This window comes from Erythrolamprus reginae, chromosome 9 (genome assembly GCF_031021105.1).
Source record: "Erythrolamprus reginae isolate rEryReg1 chromosome 9, rEryReg1.hap1, whole genome shotgun sequence".
NCBI lineage: Eukaryota > Metazoa > Chordata > Lepidosauria > Squamata > Dipsadidae > Erythrolamprus > Erythrolamprus reginae.
The window spans coordinates 14,144,448-14,164,820 of NC_091958.1; the positions used below are offsets into that span (position 1 = coordinate 14,144,448).

The following is a 20,373-nucleotide window of genomic DNA, read 5'->3' on the forward strand; positions in this document are numbered from 1 at the left end:
GGTACAAATTTCAGACACACACACGTTTGAAAATTCAAAACAATGTTCTTTATCACAAAATTCAAAATAAACTAAGCACTCTTTTTGTCTTGCAAAGAGCACTCGTCTCCAAACAAACTGGTAATTTGTACAAGTCCCTTATCAGTTCTGTGATACTTAGCTTGCAGCTGTGAGGCAATTCACAGTCCTTCTTCTTTCACAAAGTGAAACACACTTTGCCCTGGTTTAGTTTCAAAGCGGGGAAGAATCAGCACACAAAAGGTCAAAGTCAGTAAAGCAGTCACGAAACACAACGATCAGATAATCCCCCACAATGGCCAAACCCACAGGCTGCTCTTTATAGCAGTCTCACTAATTACCACAGCCCCATCCAACCACAGGTGGCCTCATTTTCTTTGATAATAATCTCTCAGTTGTTGTTGCCTATGCATCGCTCTCCGCATGTGTGGCTGTATCATTAACTCTTGTTCTGAATCCAAGGAGGAGCTAGATAATTGATCTCCTTCGGAGCTGTCTTCCACACTCTCCTCCTCCCTGTCACTCATGTCTTCTTGGTCAGAGGAGCCTTCATCAGCAGATTCCACCGGGGGGGGGGGGAAACAGGCCTGCAGCATGTGGATGTCTCCCCCACATCCACAGTCCTTGGGGCAGGAGCTGGGCCAGAGCTAACCACAACAGCCACTCGATGTGAAATTGGTTTTTTTTTAAAAGCAGTGATGGGAATACAGATAGTCTTCAGCTTATGTCTGAAGCAGAGCTCAGAATTTCTGTATTTAGGCACGTGGTTAAACATGTTTTGCCCTATTTTGACGACCTTCCTTGCCACAGTTGTTAAGAATAAAATAGAATAGAATAGAATTTTATTGGCCAAGTGTGATTGGACACAGAAGGAATTTGTCTAAGTGAATTATTACAGTTCAGTGATAGGCTGCCAAATATTTTACTGCCACGCTGTGGGCGTGGCTTGCTTTTTGGATGTGGCTTGCCAGTCATGTGACCAAGTAGGAGTGGCTTGCCAGCCATGTGACCAGTTGGGAGTTGTTTTTACAATCAGGTGACCCAGGGGTGTGGCTTAAAGGTCATGTGACTGGGTGGGAGTGACTTACCGACTGCGATAAGTTTTCAAATCTGTGTTACATTTCTTATTGTGCCCGCAACCTTGTTACATAACTATTTTTAGCATATTAGTCCCCTCGAGAAGGGCGGCATAGAAATCTAATTAATAAGTTAATAAATAAATTATAAATAAATCATATACATTGATCTTACTTCTGTGTCTGATCCTGTATCTGTTTTCCCTTAACCCATTTTTCACCAAGAAATATCTTTTCAAAAAAAACTTTTTAATTCCAATTAATAATAGTATTACTAAGTATACATTTATTACTTTTTCTTTTTCTCCAACCAGCAAAACTTGCCCCAACATTCATAATATTCCGAATCTTCCCTATTTTTAATTCCAATGTTAATTTGTCCATCTCCGCACATGCTATTATTTTTTCTGTTATATCTTCCTCTGTCGGTACATTTTCATTTTTCCAATATTGTGCAAATATTAATCTTGCCGTGGTTGTTACGTGCAAGATTAAATATATCTGACTTTTTCCAAATTTTTCACATACTATTCCCAATAGAAAGAGCTCTGGGGTTTTTTCTATTTTTTTCCCTTAAGATTTCTTCTAACAAGTTTTTAATTTTTTCCCAGTAGTTCTTTGCTTTTTCGTATTCACCCAGAGGGTCGTTGGTTTATGGAATTCACTTCCAGAAGAGGTCGTGACAGCTGTCAACCTTGATAGCTTCAAGGCAGGATTAGACAGATTCATGGATGCCAAGTGTATCAGTGGTTATTGAAATGGATGTCCATGTGCCACCTCTTTGATGCTTGAGGCAGGCAAGATTCCCTTGGGTACCATTTGTTGAGGGTCAAGGGAAAGGGATGGTTTTGCCTTCTCCTTCCGCTCAAGATCCCCATGGACAATTGGTGGGCCACTGTGTGACACAGAATGCTCGACTTGATGGGCTTTGACCTGATTCAGAATGGCTCTTCTTATGTTGTTCAGTACTAAATTCTGTTTTGCACTTCCAACATCTGGGTGTAAACTTTTTGGATCAAACCTAATTCCTAATGGAGCTTTAGCATCTGGTTTTTTATCACTTTTTCTCTTTGTGTTGGCAGGCTGAAGTCTGTGACCTTGACATAATCCGAGCCAACCATAGTTCATGGCCAGTGGAAGTAACCAACATCAAAGAAGGCTACATTATAGTGAAGGGCCATAGCACGGTAAACATTCAGCCATTGTTTTGGTGTAGGAGCATAGTTTCTGAGCGAGGTATTATAGCTCTCTGTTCTGTGTGTCTTAATTGGTGAACCTCAAGTATTCCTCTTGGCCTTTGTTCCGATTGCTGATGACACTAAAAGCAAGATATTATTTTGCAGTCATTTCTGGCATTTGCACTTAATAAGCTGGAATGTGAGTGAGCTGTGATTGGGAAAATTAGCAGTAAAGAGTTTTAAGTTAAATCTTAAAGAGTTTTAAATTAAATACTCAGGATTTTGCTGAAGTGCTCTCCCATAATCTACAGCAGTGTTTCCCAACCTTGGCAACTTGAAGATATTTGGACTTCAACTCCCAGAAGTCCCCAGCCAGCGAATGATGGCTGGGGGCTTCTGGGAGTTGAAGTCCAGATATCTTCAAGTTGCCAAGGTTGGGAAACACTGATCTACAGGGTGTTCAGCAAACCTGGAAAACAGAGAAATGAGGGAATTATCAGGGAAATTGGTGGTTCGAGAAATATCAGGGAGGGTATATACATGGGTTGGACAAAAAAATGGAAACACTTGACTTTTTGGCATAATGTTTGAACGTGTTCAAATCAATCAAAACTTGACATATTTTAATGTTTTTTTAAATTCTGTTATTTGATATGTTTTTTTAAACTACCTTTTTTTTTTAACATAAATTTAAGGAAATTGGTTATAACCTTCTAGAAATGGCAGACCTCTCAGCCTTTCAAAGAGGCCAAATTGTTGGTGCTCGAATGGCAGGTCCTAGTGTAACAGAAAGTGCTCGAATGTTTGGCGTTTCAAGAGGTAACATCCTCAGCCAAGCACAGGTCTGGTCGAAAGTCGAAGTTGTCTGAGAGAGACCGTCGGACTCTAAAGTGAATTGTTAGAGTGGATCGCAAGACCGCAGCTCCTAAAATCACTGCAGAGCTCAATAGACACGTACAGAACCCAGTTTCCACAAAAACTGTTTGAAGGGAGCTTCACAAATCTGGATTGCAAATCTGGATTTTCAAGGTGTTTCCATTTCTTTGTCCACCCCTGTAGATAGTCTACGGAGAGGGGCGGCATACAAATCTAATAGATAGATAGATAGATAGATAGATAGATAGATAGATAGATAGATAGATAGATAGATAGATAGATAGATAGATTTGATAGATAGATAGATAGATAGATAGATAGATAGATTAGATAGATAGATTAGATAGATAGATAGAGAGAGAGAGAGAGAGAGAGAGATTTGATAGATAGATTAGATAGATAGATTAGATAGATAGATTAGATAGATAGATAGATAGATAGATAGATTAGATAGATAGATAGATAGATAGATAGATTAGATTAGATAGATAGATAGATAGATAGATAGATAGATAGATAGATAGATAGATTAGATAGATAGATAGATAGATAGATTAGATAGATTAGATTAGATAGATAGATAGATAGATAGATAGATAGATTAGATAGATTAGATAGATAGATAGATAGATAGATAGATTAGATAGATTAGATTAGATAGATAGAGAGATAGATAGATAGATAGATAGATAGATTAGATAGATAGATTAGATAGATAGATAGATTAGATAGATTAGATTAGATAGATAGATAGATAGATAGATAGATTAGATAGATAGATAGATAGATAGATAGATAGATAGATAGATAGATTAGATAGATAGATTAGATAGATAGATAGATAGATAGATAGATAGATAGATAGATAGATAGATAGATTAGATAGATAGATAGATAGATAGATTAGATAGATAGATAGATAGATAGATAGATTAGATAGATAGATAGATAGATAGATAGATAGATAGATTAGATAGATTAGATTAGATAGATAGATAGATAGATAACTGCTATATATATTTTTACCCTTTGTTCTTTTATAGCGCCTGAGTGAGGGAGCCCTTTCTCCTGATGGAACTGTGTTGGCTACAGCAAGCCATGATGGCTACGTCAAATTTTGGCAGATTTACATAGATGGACAAGATGAGCCGAGGTAATTTCAGAAACAAGAGACCTGTCAATAAAGGAGAATGTTTGCAGCTCAGGGTTGAAATGCTTTGGGGGCTCTCTGAGCTCGGTTGTTAGCCAAACTAGGTAACATCATCAGTGCTATTGTGAGCAAACCTAACTCCTTGAGAGTGATGATGATGTCACTTAGTTTGGGTAATGAAATGCCTGCAAGGATACAACCGAGCTCAGAGAGCGCCAATATTTCTCCTCACACAGAAAGATGAGGTACGTCTAAAACTTTTCCTGGGTTGTAGAAACAATTTCATTGTTAAGACCATTAAAAAATTGATTTGTCAGTCACCCTCCATATTTACCTCACACCAAACCAAGAAGTGGCTTGTTTGGAATTCCCTTCAATTAGCTGTTGTAGGTTCAGAAACCACAGATTTTACACATCTTAATGGGTAAAGTGAACGTTTTATTAACTTTGTATATTTATTTTTTTAAAATATAAGTAGATTTCTTCACATATATTGTCTGCAATTACAATGTTATACGTCGCCCTGAGTTGCTTCGAGAAGGGCGGCATAGAAGTCTAATAAATAAATAAATAAATAAAATAGCCACTAGAATCTTCTTCAGGAATGCACGCCTAAAACACAGGCTGCCTTGGAATGAAGGGTGTCTATAAACCATGGTTTGTTTTATTTCTTCAGTCGGTGCCTCCACGAATGGAAACCTCACGAGGGCAGGCCTCTCTCCTGTTTGCTCTTTTGTGACAACCATAAGAAACAAGACCCAGAGTAAGTGATGATCCTGGTCTTTACAAAGCGGGTAAGGGACCCTTTGCCAGTGGGAAGGAAATAGTTACCCCTTCCCTTTGCATTCGTAAGGAGGGTCCTGCAGTTGTGAGCAGGGTTCCCTCTAATTTTTTTGGGGGGTGGGCGGAAAAGTATAGTGTCTGAGCGACAGTCCCTTTGGGACTGGGCGGCACAGAAATAATAAACAAACAAACAAACAAACAAATAAAAAACCCACCCTGTTTTGCCTCCGAGAATTTCAAAATAAAATACTGTACTGTGTGTCTATAACAGTGAGCTCATAATAGGGCAACTCTATCAGTATCAAAATGCCACTTAAATAGTTGAGCTAGTTTCAAACTAGATTTTGATTTTCTTTCTCTCTTCCTTACTCCCATTCTTTTTCTTTCTCTTTTCCTTCCTCTCTTTTTTCTATCTGTTTCTCTCTCTTCCTCTCTTCCTCTCTCTCTCCTTCCCTCTCACTCTTTCCCTCTCGGCTTCTGGGCAGGTTTGGAAAACTCTGAGTTGATGATGATTTTTAAGTGAGCGATTGCTCAGCTTAGAGGGAACGATGGTTGTGAGGCTGGGCTGTAGGAAAAAAGCAGGACCCTCAAAAGTGAGTTATGGCAAAGCAATAGAATAGAATAGAATAGGAGGAAAGTAGAGAGTAGAGCAGAGTAGAGGAGAATAGAGGAGAATTTTATTGGCCAAGTATGATTGGACACACAAGGAACTTGTCTTAGTGCCCATGCCTAAGTTAGTTGGGGGAAAGATCAAAAGCAACATGAGAAAATATTATTTTACTGAAAGAGTAGTACAGTAGATCCTTGGAACAAACTTCCAGCAGACGTGGTAGATAAATCCACAGTAACTGAATTTAAACATGCCTGGGATAAACATATATCCATCCTAAGATAAAATACAGGAAATAGTATAAGGGCAGACTAGATGGACCATGAGGTCTTTTTCTGCCGTCAGGCTTCTATGTTTCTATGCTCTCAGTGTACATAAAAGATATGTTTGTCAAGAATCATAAGGTACAATACTTAATGATAGTCCAAGTACAAATAAGCAATCAAATCATATTATAAACTAGTCAATATACATTGTAAGGGTCCAAGCAACTAAGTTACAGTCATACAATGGGAGGAGATGGGTGATGGGAACCATGAGAAGATTAATAGTAGTGCGGACTTAGTAAATAGTTTGATAGTGTTGAGGAAATTATTTGTTTAGCAGAGTGATGGCGTTCAGGGAAAACCTCTTCTTGTGTCTAGTTGTGCCCTAAAGTGGCATTTTGAGGGTAGGAGTTGAAATAGTTTATGTCCAGGATGCGAGCGGTCAGCAAATATTTTCCCCTCCCTCTTTTTGACTCATGCAGTATACAAGTCCTCAATGGAAGGCAGGTTGGCAGCCATTGTTTTTTCTGCAGCTCTGATTATCTTCTGAGTCTGTGTTTGTCCAGTTGGGTTGCAGAACCAAACCAGACAGTTATAGAGGGGCAGATGACAGACTCAATAATTCAGTATTGTGTCTCTGCAGTAATGCGTCCTTTCAAAGCTGTGTGTTTGGGTAGATACTGGACGGAAGTGATCTCTTTGTAATTAACAAACCTTCCTGGAATACCTGAGATTCCCACTTGCAGGAAAGATCTTTATCTTCCCAAGCTTTACTCCAAACTTGGCTAAAGTTATGATTCACCGTATTAATTTACTATGGCTGGAGGAGGGTTTTCTTCCCCCCCCCCCCCCCTTGTTGCAAGCCACACTTTTTTGTGTGTGGGCTGAGTCCATTATCTTCCTGTTTATTCATTTCCGCAGGGTTCCTTTTTGGAGGTTTCTCGTCACAGGGGCAGATCAGAATCGAGAGCTGAAAATGTGGTGCACCGTGTCGTGGACCTGCCTCCAGACTATTCAGTAAGTGTTCCCGTAGCTCAAAGGTCTTCAAACTTCGCAACTGGGGACTTCAACTCCCAGAATTCTCCAGCCAACTCTGCCAGACATTCATTCCTTTATTTGAGGAGAGGGGGATCAGATTTCCCAGTAAAGAGCCCTTCACTCCTCCACTCGAAACAGAATACCCAACGAGACTAGACTTTCAATCCTGGGCCTAGAAAGTTTAGAACTAAGACGCCTTAAACAAGATCTAAGTACTGTATTGCCCACAAGATCATATGCTGCAACGTCCTGCCTATCGGTGACTACTTCAGCTTCAACAACAACAACATAAGAGCACACAACAGATTTAAACTTAATATTAACCGCTCCAAACTTGACTGTAAAAAATATGACTTTAGCAATCGAGTTGTCGAAGTGCGGAACTCACTACCGGACTCCATGGTGTCAACCCCCAACCCCCAACATTTTTCCCTTAGACTATCCACGATTGACCTCTCCAGGTTCCTAAGAGGTCAGTAAGGGGCGTGCATAAGTGCGCTAGCATGCCTTCCCTCCCCTGTCCAATTGTCTCTCCTTTATCTCATATATCTTCAGTAACCGAGTTGTTGAAGCATGGAACACATTACCGGACTCCGTAGTGTTATCCCCAAACCCCCAACACTTTACCCTTAGATTATATACAGTTGACCTATCCAGGTTCCTAAGAGGTCAATAAGGGGCGAGTACAAGTGCACTAGAGTGCCTTCTGTCCCCTGTCCTATTGCTCTCCTGTATAGAAACATAGAAACATAGAAGACTGACGGCAGAAAAAGACCTCATGGTCCATCTAGTCTGCCCCTATACTATTTCCTGTATTTTATCTTACAATGGATATATGTTTATCCCAGGCATGTTTAAATTCGGTTACTGTGGATTTACCAACCACGTCTGCTGGAAGTTTGTTCCAAGGATCTACTACTCTTTCAGTAAAATAATATTTTCTCATGTTGCCTTTGATCTTTCCCCCAACTAACTTCAGATTGTGTCCCCTTGTTCTTGTGTTCACTTTCCTATTAAAAACACTTCCCTCCTGAACCCTATTTAACCCTTTAACATATTTAAATGTTTCGATCATGTCCCCCCTTTTCCTTCTGTCCTCCAGACTATACAGATTGAGTTCATTATGTCTTTCCTGATACGTTTTATGCTTAAGACCTTCCACCATTCTTGTAGCCCATGTTTGGACCCTTTATCTCCTATACCTTTCTTCTATTCCTATATCTCTTCTTCTATTCTTTCATTGATATGTTCTATTACTATATCTTCTCTTCTATTCTTTCTTAGATATATTTTACTATGAGTATCTTCTCTATAACCTTCATCATGTATTTTACTATGTGTATATAGATATATACCCACTAAAACCCTCATTGTGTATTGGACAAAATAAATAAATAAATAAAAAATAAATAAATAAAAAAAAAGAGGAATAAGTTACGTTCACAAGTGTGTCATGACCCCCTCTTCTCTTCGTCAATTTTAGGTTTTCTCCAGATATATTTAGCTCTGTGAGCGTCCCTCCCAGTCTGAAGGCCTGCCTGGATCTCTCAGCCGAGTACCTAATTTTGAGTGATGTGCAAAGAAAGGTAGGCAATTCGATTTTTATTTTATTTTATTTATTATTAAATTTATTCGCCGCCCATTTCACTGTTCGGCAGAACAGATGCCCGAGGGATACAAAGACTTCTATTTCTACCATGGCAGATTAGACGTTTTAGTACCGTGTTTCCCCGAAAACAAGACCCTGTCTTATATTTTTTTGAACTCTGAAATAAGTTCTGGGCCTTACTGCCATGCACTCAAAAGCCCAATTGAGCTTGTTATCAGGGAATGTCTTATTTGGATCTATCTATCTATCTATCTATCTATCTATCTATCTATCTATCTATCTATCTATCTAATTATCTACCTATCCATCCATCCATCCATCCATCTATCTATTTATCACTATCTATTTATTCTTTATGTTGTAATCTGCGCTGAGTTTCTGGAGAAGGGTGGCCTAGAAATCAAAATAATCAATTAATAAATCAGTTTATCTATCATTTCTATCTATACTGCTAAAAAAAATTAAGGGAACACTCAAATAACATCCTAGATCTGAATGAATGAAATATTCTCATTGAATACTTTGTTCTGTACAAAGTTGAATATGCACCACAGCATGTGAAATTGATTGTCAGTCAGTGTGGCTTTCTAAGTGGACAGTTTGATTTCACAAATGTTTGATTTACTGGGAGTTATATTGTGTTGTTTAAGTGTTCCCTTTATTTTTTTGAGCAGTGTATTTCCATCCACCTATCCATCTATCTCCTTTCTTCCTCCATCCCTCCATCCCTACCTCCCTTCCTTCCATGTTTCCCCGAAAACAAGACCCTGTCTTATATTTTTTTTAACTCTGAAATAAGCGTTGGCCTTATTGTCATGCCCTCAAAAGCCCAATTGAGTTTATTATCAGGGGGTGTTTTATTTTGGGGAAAAACAGGGTACTTCCTGTCTTGTGTTAACATATTGAGTGTCCATCTGGAACTGGTGGTAGCTCCTTGGTTAAGCAATATCTGTATATGGCTCTTTGTTTATTTTATAATGTATTTATTGCAATTTGTCTGGTCTCAATGAATATCATAGTGTTATTAAAGCAGTACAGCTAGTCCTTGATTTACGACCACAATTGATCCCCAGATTTCTGGGATTAAGCGAAACATTTGTTAAGTGAATCTGGCCTCATTTTATGACCTTTCTTGCCACAGTTGTTAAGTGAATCACGGCAGTTTTTAAAGTTAGTAACATGGTTGTTAAGTAAATCTGACTTTACTCGTCAAGAGGTTGTAAAAAAGTGATCCTATGATGTCAGCATGCTGCGACCATCATAAATACAAGTCCCATTTGATGATGGGACATCATGGGGATGTCGCAAGTGCGAAAGTGGTCACAAGTGTGAAAAACAGTCATAAGTCACATTTTTCAGTGCCGCTGTAACTTCGAACAGCCAATAAACGAAGTTGTAAGGTGGACTACCTGTAAAATGAAACCAATGATCAAATAGACAAACGTTCTATCCTGACGGGGGTCTAGAGCAGTGTTTTTCAACCAGTGTGCCGCGGCACACTAGTGTGCCGTGAGACATGGTCAGGTGTGCCGCAAAGCTCAGAGAGAGAAAGAAAATGAGAGAGAGAGAGAGAAAGAAAGCAAGAGAGAGAGAGAGAGAGAAAGAAAGAGAGAGAGAGAGAGAAAGAAAGAGAGAGAGAGAGAGAAAGAAAGAGAGAGAGAGAGAAAGAAAGAAAGAAAGAGACAAAAAGAAAACAAGAGAGAGGAAGAAAGACAGAGAGAGAAAGAAAGAGAGAAAGAAAGAGAGAGAGAAAGAAAGAGAAACAAAGCAAGCAACAGAGAGAGAAAGAACAAGAGAGAGAAAGAAAGCAAGGGAGAGAGCAAGAGATAGAGAGAAAGAAAGAGAGAGAGAAAGAGAGGGAGGGAAGGTGGGAGAGAAAGACAGAGGGAGGGAGGGAGGGAGAAAGAGCAAAAAAGAGGAAGGAAGGAAGAGAGAAAGAAAGTGGGATGGAGAAAGAGGAAAAAAAGAAGGGAGAGAAAGAAGGAGGGAGAGAGAAATAGAGCGAAAGGGAGGAAGAGAGAAAAAAAATTTGTCCAAACTTTTTTTAGCCCCCCCCCCCCTCAATGTGCCCCAAGGTTTTGTAAATGTAAAAAATGTGTCGTGGCTCAAAAAAGGTTGAAAATCACTGGTCTAGAGGTTGACTCAGCCTTCCATCCTTCCAAGGTCGGTAAAACGAGGAGCCAGATTTTTGGGGAAAATAGGCTGACTCTATTGACTCGCAATATGTAAACTGCTTAGAGAGGATTGTAAAAGACTATGGAGTGATATATAAGTCTTAAGTGCTGTCTCTATTGCTACTGGAGTGAGGAGAACAATCAAGTTTTCTCTTGTCCTTCTGGGTTTAAACTGCTTCCTGAGCCCAAGTGAGACAGTGGCTCTTCTTCAGCCTCTGATGCGACGGATTATCTTTCACAGGTCTTATATGTGATGGAACTGGTCCAGAATCAAGAAGAAGGCAAAGCTTATTTCAGCTCCATCTCAGAGTTCCTGTTGACTCACCCAGTCCTGAGCTTCGGTATCCAAATGGTCAACCGCTGCCGACTGAGGCACACCGAGGTCCTCTCGGGAGAAGAGGAGAGTGATGGCATCAGTGCTGGTAAGTAAGCGATGGATGCTACTTCCCTGAGATGCTTAGGAGACATTATTTCTGGACACACAACAAGAGTTGGGCACAATCAAAACAAAGGAGAGGCTCTCGGCTTACAGTCTCTGCTTTCCCATTTTCGGAATATTGTTTTTCCACACCCCGTTTTCCCATCAGCCTTTCTTATATACAGTGGTACTTCGACATACGAGTTTAATTCGTGCCAGAGCCGACCTCGTATGTCGATCAATTCGTATCTCGAACGAATGCATTTAGATTTGGCTTTTCACGCTGAGATAACTGGAAAAAATGGAATTCTTGCGCCACCTAGTGGACGCTCGGCTCGTATCCCGAATTTGAGCTCGGGTGTCGAACAGAAATTTTGCTCGCGTCTCAGCTCGTAACTTGGAATATTCGCATGTGGAGCAGCTCGTATCTAGAGGTACTACTGTACTGCCAAGGAGTAGCCAAGTGTCCCATAGAGATATTCACTTCCAAGATCTCTTCTATAGAGATATTTATGTCGGGATTTTAACTTCCTGACCCTTGCATCTAACAGGGGGTCCTGATCCCCAACATCCCCATCGTCCTCTGACTCAGACACTACCATGGCTGGGGGTTCTATAGTCTCCGATGGTCCCCCAGAATCGCCAGGTTCAATTCTCCCTCACTCTCAGACTCAGCTTGCAAAAACACTGGCCTAGGATATCAAGACCAGTGTTTCACAACCTGGGCAACTTTGCTGGTTGGGGAATTCTGGGAGTTGAAGTCCAAATATCTTCAAGTTGCCCAGGTTGGGAAACAGTGATCTAGACTAGTGATTTTTAACCTTTTTTGAGCCGCGGCACATTTTTTACATTTACAAAACCATGGGGCACATTGAGTGGGGGGAGGGGGGCGGCTAAAAAAAGTTTGGACAAAGAATTCTCTCTCTCTCTCTTCCTCCCCTTCGCTCTATTTCTCTCTCCCTCCCTCTTTCTCTCCCTTCCTCTTTTCTCTCTCTCTCTCTATCCCTCTTTCTTTCTCTCTTCCTTCTTTCCTCTTTTTTGCTCTCTTTCTCTCTCCCTCCCTACCTCCCTCTATGTCTTTCTCTCTCCCACTTTCCCTTCCTCTTTCTCTCTCTCTCTCTCTCTCTCTTTCTTTCTTTCTCTCTCTTGCTCTCTCTCTCTCTCTCTTTCTTGTTCTCTTTCTCTCTCGTGCTTTCTTTCTTTCTCTCTCATTCTCTCTCTTGTTTTCTTTCTCTCTCTGAGCTTCGCGGCACACCTGACCATGTCTCACGGCACACTGGTTGAAAAACACTGATCTAGACGGACCTGGCTCGGTCCTCCTCAAAATCCGTGACCAATTGAGTCGGACATGGACTACTCACAAAACTATTTGAATTTGATATCTGGGAGATTCTCCTGTGTTTTTGGAGTTTGGGCTGGCTCTGGTGGTGACAAGGTGGAGATACCTGAGTGTATGTCTGTTAGTATATGGGGTCTTTTTTAAATCGTTAAATATTTTAAATCTGTTTAGATTATTTATGATTTGTTTCCACGTGTTGTGAGCCGCCCCGAGTCTTCGGAGAGGGGCGGCATACAAATCTAAGTAATAAATAATAAATAAATAAATATTCATTTTCTTCCCTCGACTTCTTTCTTTTTTTCAGAAGGCGCTCAAGGTTCGGGTGCTTCAGGATCAGCAGCAGGGGTGCTGATCAAACTGTTCTGCGTCCACACCAAGTAAGTTCTTTTCAGTATCTTCCCTCTCATTTTTTGTTTTTGTTTTTATTAACAATAATTAATAATAATAATAATAATAATAATAATAATAATAATAATAATTTATTAGATTTGTATGCCGCCCCTCTCCAAAGACTCGGAGCGGCTCACAACAATACACAATACAAAAACAATGATTAAAAAACAAAACAGTTAAAACCCTTAATTTAAAAAAACAATCATAAAACCCAAACAAACCATACATAAAACGGGACGGTCAAGGGGAATCAATTTCCCCATGCCTGGCGGCAGAGATGCAGTTTTAGGAGTTTGCGAAAGGCAAGGAGGGTGGGGGCAGTCTTGATCTCCGGGGGAAGTTGATTCCAGAGGGCCGGGGCCGCCACAGAGAAGGCTCTTCCCCTGGGTCCCGCCAGGCGACATTGTTTTGTCGACGGGACCCAGAGAAGGCCAACTCTGTGGGACCTAATTGGTCGCTGGGATTCGTGTGGCAGAAGGCGGTCCCGAAGGTATTCTGGTCCGATGCCACATGAAAGGCTTTATAAATTTTATTCGTTTTCAGAGCTTCTTTAAAAACAATGATACAATAATACTTTGAGTAATTCTTTGAGATATGGATGAATGTGACTGAATGGTTTTAAGATATGGGTTTGTAGGGTTGTTTTAATTGGATTTGTACTTTGTACACCTTTGTCCAATTCTGGAGACCTCACCTACACAAAGATATTGATAAAATTGAAGATGGGCTACAAGAATGGTGGAAGGTCTTAAGCATAAAACGTTTCAGGAAAGACTTAATGAACTCAATCTGTATAGTCTGGAGGACAGAAGGGAAAGGGGGGACATGATCGAAACATTTAAATAGGTTAAAGGGTTAAATAAGGTTCAGGAGGGAAGTGTTTTTAATAGGAAAGTGAACACAAGAACAAGGGGACACAATCTGAAGTTAGTTGGGGGAAAGATCAGAAGCAATGTGAGAAAATATTTGACTGAAAGAGTAGTAGATGCTTGGAACATATTGGGAAATCCACAATAACTGAATTTAAACATGCCTGGGATAAACATATATCCACCCTAAGATAAAATACAGGAAATAGTATAAGGGCAGACTAGATGGACCATGAGGTCTTTTTCTGCCGTCAATCTTCCATGTTGCTGTTGTTGTTGTTATTGTTATTATTATTTTTTAGATTTGTGTGCCGCCCCTCTCCAAAGACTCGTTCCTATGATTTTACTATGTTTAACGTGTTTTTAGTTTGAATTAGCCTAATTTTAACTTCCAATTTCTAATTTATTTATTTTATTTCATTCATTCATTCATTCATTCATTTATTTATTTATTAGATTTGTATGCCGTCCCTCTCCATAGACTCGGGGCGGCTCACAACAACAATAAAACAATTCAAGACTATGCTAATGCTATGTCCATGTATTATTTTTCATGTTGTAAGCCACCCTGAGTCTCCGGAGAAAGGCTTTTTTTGTTCTTTTTTTTATGGCTTCCATTCTACGTAGAATGAAAGTTGGGGTGCTGATGCGAGGGCATCGCTAGCTTTGCCAGATGCAGATTTTAAGTGGAACGTGTGCTTTGGTGGAGCCAGGCGAAGTGTGTAACCTGAAGTCATTTCCCTAAACGTTGCAGGGCCCTTCAGGATGTACAGATAAGGTTCCAGCCCCTCCATAGTCCAGAGACGGTCACTCCAGTCCCTCCCCATGGTTCCCGTGAAGACTTTGGTGAGTCTTTTCTTTCCAGATAAATCTAGGCAGAGCCTGGAAGAGATTTTTTTTCCTTTCCTTTCTTGCTTGCTGTTGTACATTTTTTAAAAATTCAGAAATGTAATACAAATGCACACATCTAGACAATTTATTATCAAGGTACAGTGATCCCCCGAGTTTCGCGATCTCGATCTTTGCGAAACGCTATATCGCAATTTTTCCACCTGATGACGTCACTCCCTTCCTTTCTCATCTTTCTTTCTCTCTCTCTTTCTCTATCTTGCTTCTTCCTCTCTCACACTCCCTCCCTCTGTCATCTCTTTCTTTCCTTCTCTCTCTTTCTCTATCTCTCCCCCTCTTGCTCTCGAGCGGCAAGCGAGCAGCCGGGTGGGCGGGTGAACGGGCAAGCGAAGCGGCCGGCCGGCCGGCCGGGTGAACGGGCAAGCGAAGCGGGCGGGCGAATGGGCAAGCGAAGCGGCCGGGCGGGGCGGGTGAACGGGCAAGCGAGCAGCCGGGCGGGCGGCCGAACGGGCAAGCGGCAAGCGATCTTGGGGTTTCCCCTTTGCCTGGGCGGCGGGAAGACCCAGGGAAGGTTCCTTCAGCCGCCCAACAGCTGATCTACTCCGCAGCGCGGCAGCAGCGAGGAGCCGAAGATGGGGTTTCCCCGTTGCCTGGGCAACGGGGAAACCCCATCTTCGGCTCCTCGCTGCTGCCGCGCTGCGGAGCAGATCAGCTGTTGGGCGGCCGAAGGAACCTTCCCTGGGTCTTCCCCGCCGCCCACACGCAAACTCCACCATCTGCGCATGTGTGGCCATGGAAAAAGGGGCGCGCATGCGCAGATGGTGTTTTTACTTCCGCACCGCTACATCCCGAAAAATCGATTATTGCGAGGGGTCTTGGAACGGAACCCTCGCAATAATCGGGGGATCACTGTATGTGCATTTTTGAATAAATTATCTAGATCTATTTGATAATGGACAACCTATTATCTAGATGTTTGCATTTTTTTAAAATATAAATTTGGTTTCCAAGTTTGGATTTATGGTGTGAAGGAGTCCCTTCCTTCCTTCCTTCCTTCCTTCCTTCCTTCCTTCCTTCCTTCCTTCCTTCCTTCCTTCCTTCCTTCCTTCCTTCCTTCCTTCCTTCCTCCCACCCTCCCTCCCTCCCCCTCCCTCCCTCCCTCCCTTCCTTCCTTCCTCCTTTCCTTCCTTCCTTCCTTCTTCCTTCCTTCCTCTCTCCCTCCCTCCTTCCTTCCTTCCTCCCTCCTTCCTTCCTTCCCTCCTTTTCCTTCTTTCCCTCCCTCCCCCCTCATTTTGTCTCAAAAATTTATACATACACAATTACCAAAATAATGTTTACACTTTTTACAAACCTTTTTTTAAAAGAGGATAATTCCAGCTAGCTAAACATACAAACATTAAAAAAAATGTTTAAAAATATTTTAAACTTATCAATGATCAAAATCTGTGTTCTGAAGCATTCCCTGATCACCTGGCCGACATAGGCATGGAAGGCCGGGGCTCTGAGAAGGGATCCATCCACGGCTCCCAGCCAGACCTGCGACGCATTTCGGAACTGTCTGTGCCCGTAGACTTCCTCCCGCCATCGAATGACACCAAACCCAAACTTATGACTCCAGACGCCTTCATGACTCCCAGCACCTCTCTACAACAGGTAACTCCCTTCGCTCTTCTTGGCTGGACCTGCAGCCAGTTTTCCTTCCTCTCTTCATTTGGTGCACAAACACAGAACCAAAAATCGAAATTAGATTCAGGTTTCATCCGTCTCCTGCCACATACCTCCCAGAGGCCCATTAGATCGCACAGAATCGGCCTCCTCCAGGTCCCGTCGACTAAACAATGTAGGTTGGCGGGACCATGGGGGAGGGCCTTTTCTGTTGCGGCCCCAGCTCTATGAAACCAACTCCCCCCCGATGTTCGCACTGCTCCCATGGCTTTTTGAAAAGCTGTTGACGACAGGCCTGGGGGCCGTGAAGTTTAACATCAGACGTGCCCAAATTATGTTTCTTTGGTATGTATGTTGTTAGATTGATTTGGGGATTATATTGGGTTGATAGGGTCATGGGATTTTATTTACTATTGTTGTTCGACTCCTTTTTATTATTGTACTACAGTGGTACCTCTACTTAAGAACTTAATTTGTTTTGTGACCAGGTTCTTAAGTAGAAGCGTTCTTAATTAGAAGCAATCTTTCCATAGGAATCAATGTAAAAGCAAATAATGCGTGCAAACCCATTAGGAAAGAAATAAAAGCTCGGAATTTGGGTGGGAGGAGGAGGAAGAAGAGGAGGCGAGTCGCTGCCAAAGGAAGTAGGTGAGGTGGGGCCTCTCTAGAAATCTAGGAGTCGGACCAGAATATCTCCGGGACCTGCCGCATGAATCCCAGCGACCAGTTAGGTCCCACAGAGTTGGCCTTCTCTGGGTCCCAGCGACTAAACAATGTCGTCTGGCGGGACCCAGGGGAAGAGCCTTCTCTGTGGCGGCCCCAACCCTCTGGAACCAGCTCCCCCAGAGATCAGAATTGCCCCACCCTCCTCGCCTTTCATAAGCTCCTTAAAACCCACCTCTGTCGTCAGGCATGGGGGGAATTGAGATATTCCTTTCCCCCCAGGGCTATACAATTTATGCATGGTATGTTTGTGTGTATGCTTGGCTTTTAATAGGTTTTTTAAGTTATTTTAAATATTAGATTTGTCATATTTTTCATTATTGTTGTTAGCCACCCTGAGTCTACGGAGAGGGGCGGCATACAAATCTAATAAATGAATGAATGAATAAATAAATAAATAAATAAATCTCCAGGGAAGAAACAGGGAACAGGGCTGGAAAAGGCAGCGAGAAACCTCCATGGGGCCTCTCTAGGAATCTCCTGGGAGGAAACAGGGCCTCCACCCTTCCTGTGGTTTCCCCAATCGCACAGATTATTTGCTTTTCCATTGATTCCTATGGGAAAAATTGCTTCGTCTTACAAACTTTTCCACTAAAGAACCTGGTCACGGAACAAATTAAGTGCGTAAGTAGAGGTACCACTGTATAGACTGGAGACCGGGGAAGTAAAAAAAGCAGACATAAAACACAATAGCTGTTAGCTGGCTAAACGATTTTCAGTTACGCTCCTTAAGTACAATCCAAAGATCTAGTTTTGTGTAATTGTGATTCCACCTCCCTGTTGGCTTCCAAATAACACCCTCCGTCGTCTCTGCACCAGATCACAGGGTCTCCCGGAAGTAGCATTAGTTCCCTGACTGCTGTGACCCCCATGAGCAGTACTTCGGTCGGCGAGACCCCCCTTCCCAGGTAAGTCCCACTTACTTTTCCCTACAGGTACGGGATTCTGATTCGCATGCCCCCTGCTAGATTTTGCTTCTGCGCATGCACTTGAAGTGATATCTCATGTGAGAGTGCATGCGCCGGCTGTTATTTCAGCAATTCCCCCCCCCACTTTTTTTTTTTGCTTCTTTGCAAAAATAGTTGAAATCTCACCCACACAAGTATCCCCGCGTGAGATTTCGCTTCGGGCACATGCACAGAAATGAAACCTCACACGTTGGTGCGTGCACTCACATGTCAGGCATGCGCACAGCCGGGCCGGCCTCCAGAAAATCTGCTACAGAGGGGAGAGGGGAAAAGAGAGATGACAGGGAGGGAGAGAAGGAGAAAGAGAGCTGAGAGAGTAATGAGAGGGAGAAGGAGAAAGAGGAGAGGGAAAGAGAAAGAGAATGATGAGGGGGAGGGAGAAAGGAGAGAAGGGAAAAGACATGAGGGAGGAAGGGAGAGGGAGAAAGGCGAAATGGGAGAGAAAGAAATGAGAAAATGAGGGAGAGAATGAGAGAGGGGGGGGAAGAGAAACGAGAGAGGGGAGAGAAAAAGAGGGAAAAGAGTGGGAAACATGAGGGATGAAAGGAGATAAGGGAGAGGGAGAAGGTGAAAGAGGGGAAAAGAGATGAGGGAGGAAGGAAGAGGGGGGGAAAGAGAAAGATGAGAGATAAGGAGAGGGAGAATGATGAAGGAGGCGAAATGGGAGAGAAAGAAATGAGAAAATGAGGGAGAGAATGAGAGAAATGAGAGCTGGAGGGAGAGAAAAAGAGGGAAAAGAGTGGGAAACATGAGGGATGAAAGGAGATAAGAGAGGGAGAGGAAGAAGGTGAGAGAGGGAAAAAGAGAGGAGAGAGGAAGGAAGAGGGGGAAAAGAGAAAGATGAGAGGGGAAAAGATGAGAGATAGAGAGAGGAAGAAAGAGGAAGGAGGCGAAATGGGAGAGAAATAAATGAGAAAACGATGGAGAGAAAGAGAGAGAGGAAAGAGAGAAACGAGAGATGGGAGGGATAGAAATGAGAGCTGGAGGGAGAGAAAAAGAGGGAAAAGAGCGGGAAACATGAGGGATGAAAGGAGATAAGGGAGAGGGAGAAGGTGAGAGAAGGGAAAAGATGAGAGATAGGGAGAGGAAGAAAGGAAGGAGGCGAAATGGGAGAGAAAAATGAGAAAATGATGGAAAGAAAGAGAGAAACGAGAGGGGAGAGATAGAATGAGAGTTGGAGGAAGAGAAAAAGAGGGAAAAGAGCGGGAAACATGAGGGATGAAAGGAGTTAAGGGAGAGGGGGAGGGAGAAAGATGAGAGAGGGAGAAAGAGATGAGGGAGGAAGGAAGAGGGGGAAAGAGAAAAGTGAGAGGGAGAAAGAGGAGAGAGGGAGAAAGATGAGGGGGAGAAAGAGTGAGAGATGAAGGAGAAAGATATTAGGGAGAGAGGGAGAAAGAGAAATGAGAGAGTAATGAGAGAGAGAAGGAGAAAGAGGAGAGAGGGAGAAAGATGAGGGAGAAAGAGTGAGAGATGAAGGAGAAAGATATTAGGGAGGGAGAGAGGGAGAAAGAGAGGTGACAAAGAGAAAGAGTAATGAGAGAGAGAAGGAGAAAGAGGAAATGGAAAGTGCTGTGCTCATACACACAGCTTCAAAATGTGCCTATATTGGACTGCGTGGGTTGCTATGACCGCTTTTACCCAAACCGGCTGAGCACCATCTGTGGACGGGTCCTGTCTCTTAACTCTGGCTTTTTCCCCTCTTTCTTTCTGCCTGCGCCAGGCCATCGGAGGACATCTCCCTAAGCCCAAAGATGCCGCTGGATGCCAATCTGACCTTGAGTGGCAGCAGTGGGAGTCTCCAGGCCAGCCCGCGGAACCATTCTGTCCTGCTCCCTGGCCTTCCTGATAAACTGACCCCAAAGGTTCCCATCCCGGTAAGGTTCGATCCTTCCCCGAGGCCATTGTCATTCTTCACAACTGCCCCGACACCTTCCTTGCAACATCTATGACTTTATTTGCCCCAACATTTCTGCACTGTGTGAATCACCTCTTCGTCATCCTCAAAACGTCTTCTGCGACTAACCGTACTTCTGTCGACTGCAGATTCCCCATAAACTGTACACAAACATTTGTGAACGTTCCCAACAGTTTCTTTCTCCGCAGTGAGAAATTCAATGAGGGCACGCTGCTTGTAACGTACATCACTTACAGACGCCATTTCGAAACACTGCTGCAGCTACACTATCTGTCTGAAGAAATGCAAAATTTATACACGCACTCCTGACAATTCAAATAATGTATATCTAAAGTTTCGCATTCATACCATTACTGTAGGCCGAGGGGAAAAATGTGGTGCATTACTTTTTGGGCAACCTGTGTGTTCTGCCGGGCTCTCTGATAGGAGCCTCCCGAAAATTCAAGGGTACAAATT

At 42.5% G+C, this 20,373-nt stretch overlaps 1 protein-coding gene across 4 annotated transcripts in view; it reads left to right on the forward strand.

Moving 5' to 3' along the window:
* Window positions 1-20,373, forward strand: part of EDC4 (enhancer of mRNA decapping 4) — a 56,104-nt gene that overhangs the window by 9,755 nt on the left and 25,976 nt on the right. For 2 of the 4 annotated variants that reach the window (XM_070760352.1, XM_070760354.1), the window contains exons 7-17: window positions 2,177-2,281; window positions 4,192-4,301; window positions 4,975-5,061; window positions 6,879-6,974; window positions 8,479-8,581; window positions 11,020-11,200; window positions 12,840-12,912; window positions 14,552-14,643; window positions 16,103-16,299; window positions 17,854-17,942; window positions 19,723-19,876. In XM_070760352.1, coding sequence (XP_070616453.1) covers window positions 2,177-2,281; window positions 4,192-4,301; window positions 4,975-5,061; window positions 6,879-6,974; window positions 8,479-8,581; window positions 11,020-11,200; window positions 12,840-12,912; window positions 14,552-14,643; window positions 16,103-16,299; window positions 17,854-17,942; window positions 19,723-19,876 — 1,287 coding nt within the window. The remainder of the gene's footprint in view (window positions 1-2,176; window positions 2,282-4,191; window positions 4,302-4,974; window positions 5,062-6,878; window positions 6,975-8,478; window positions 8,582-11,019; window positions 11,201-12,839; window positions 12,913-14,551; window positions 14,644-16,102; window positions 16,300-17,853; window positions 17,943-19,722; window positions 19,877-20,373) is intronic. The other 2 variants (XM_070760355.1, XM_070760353.1) reach the window with 1 other exon arrangement.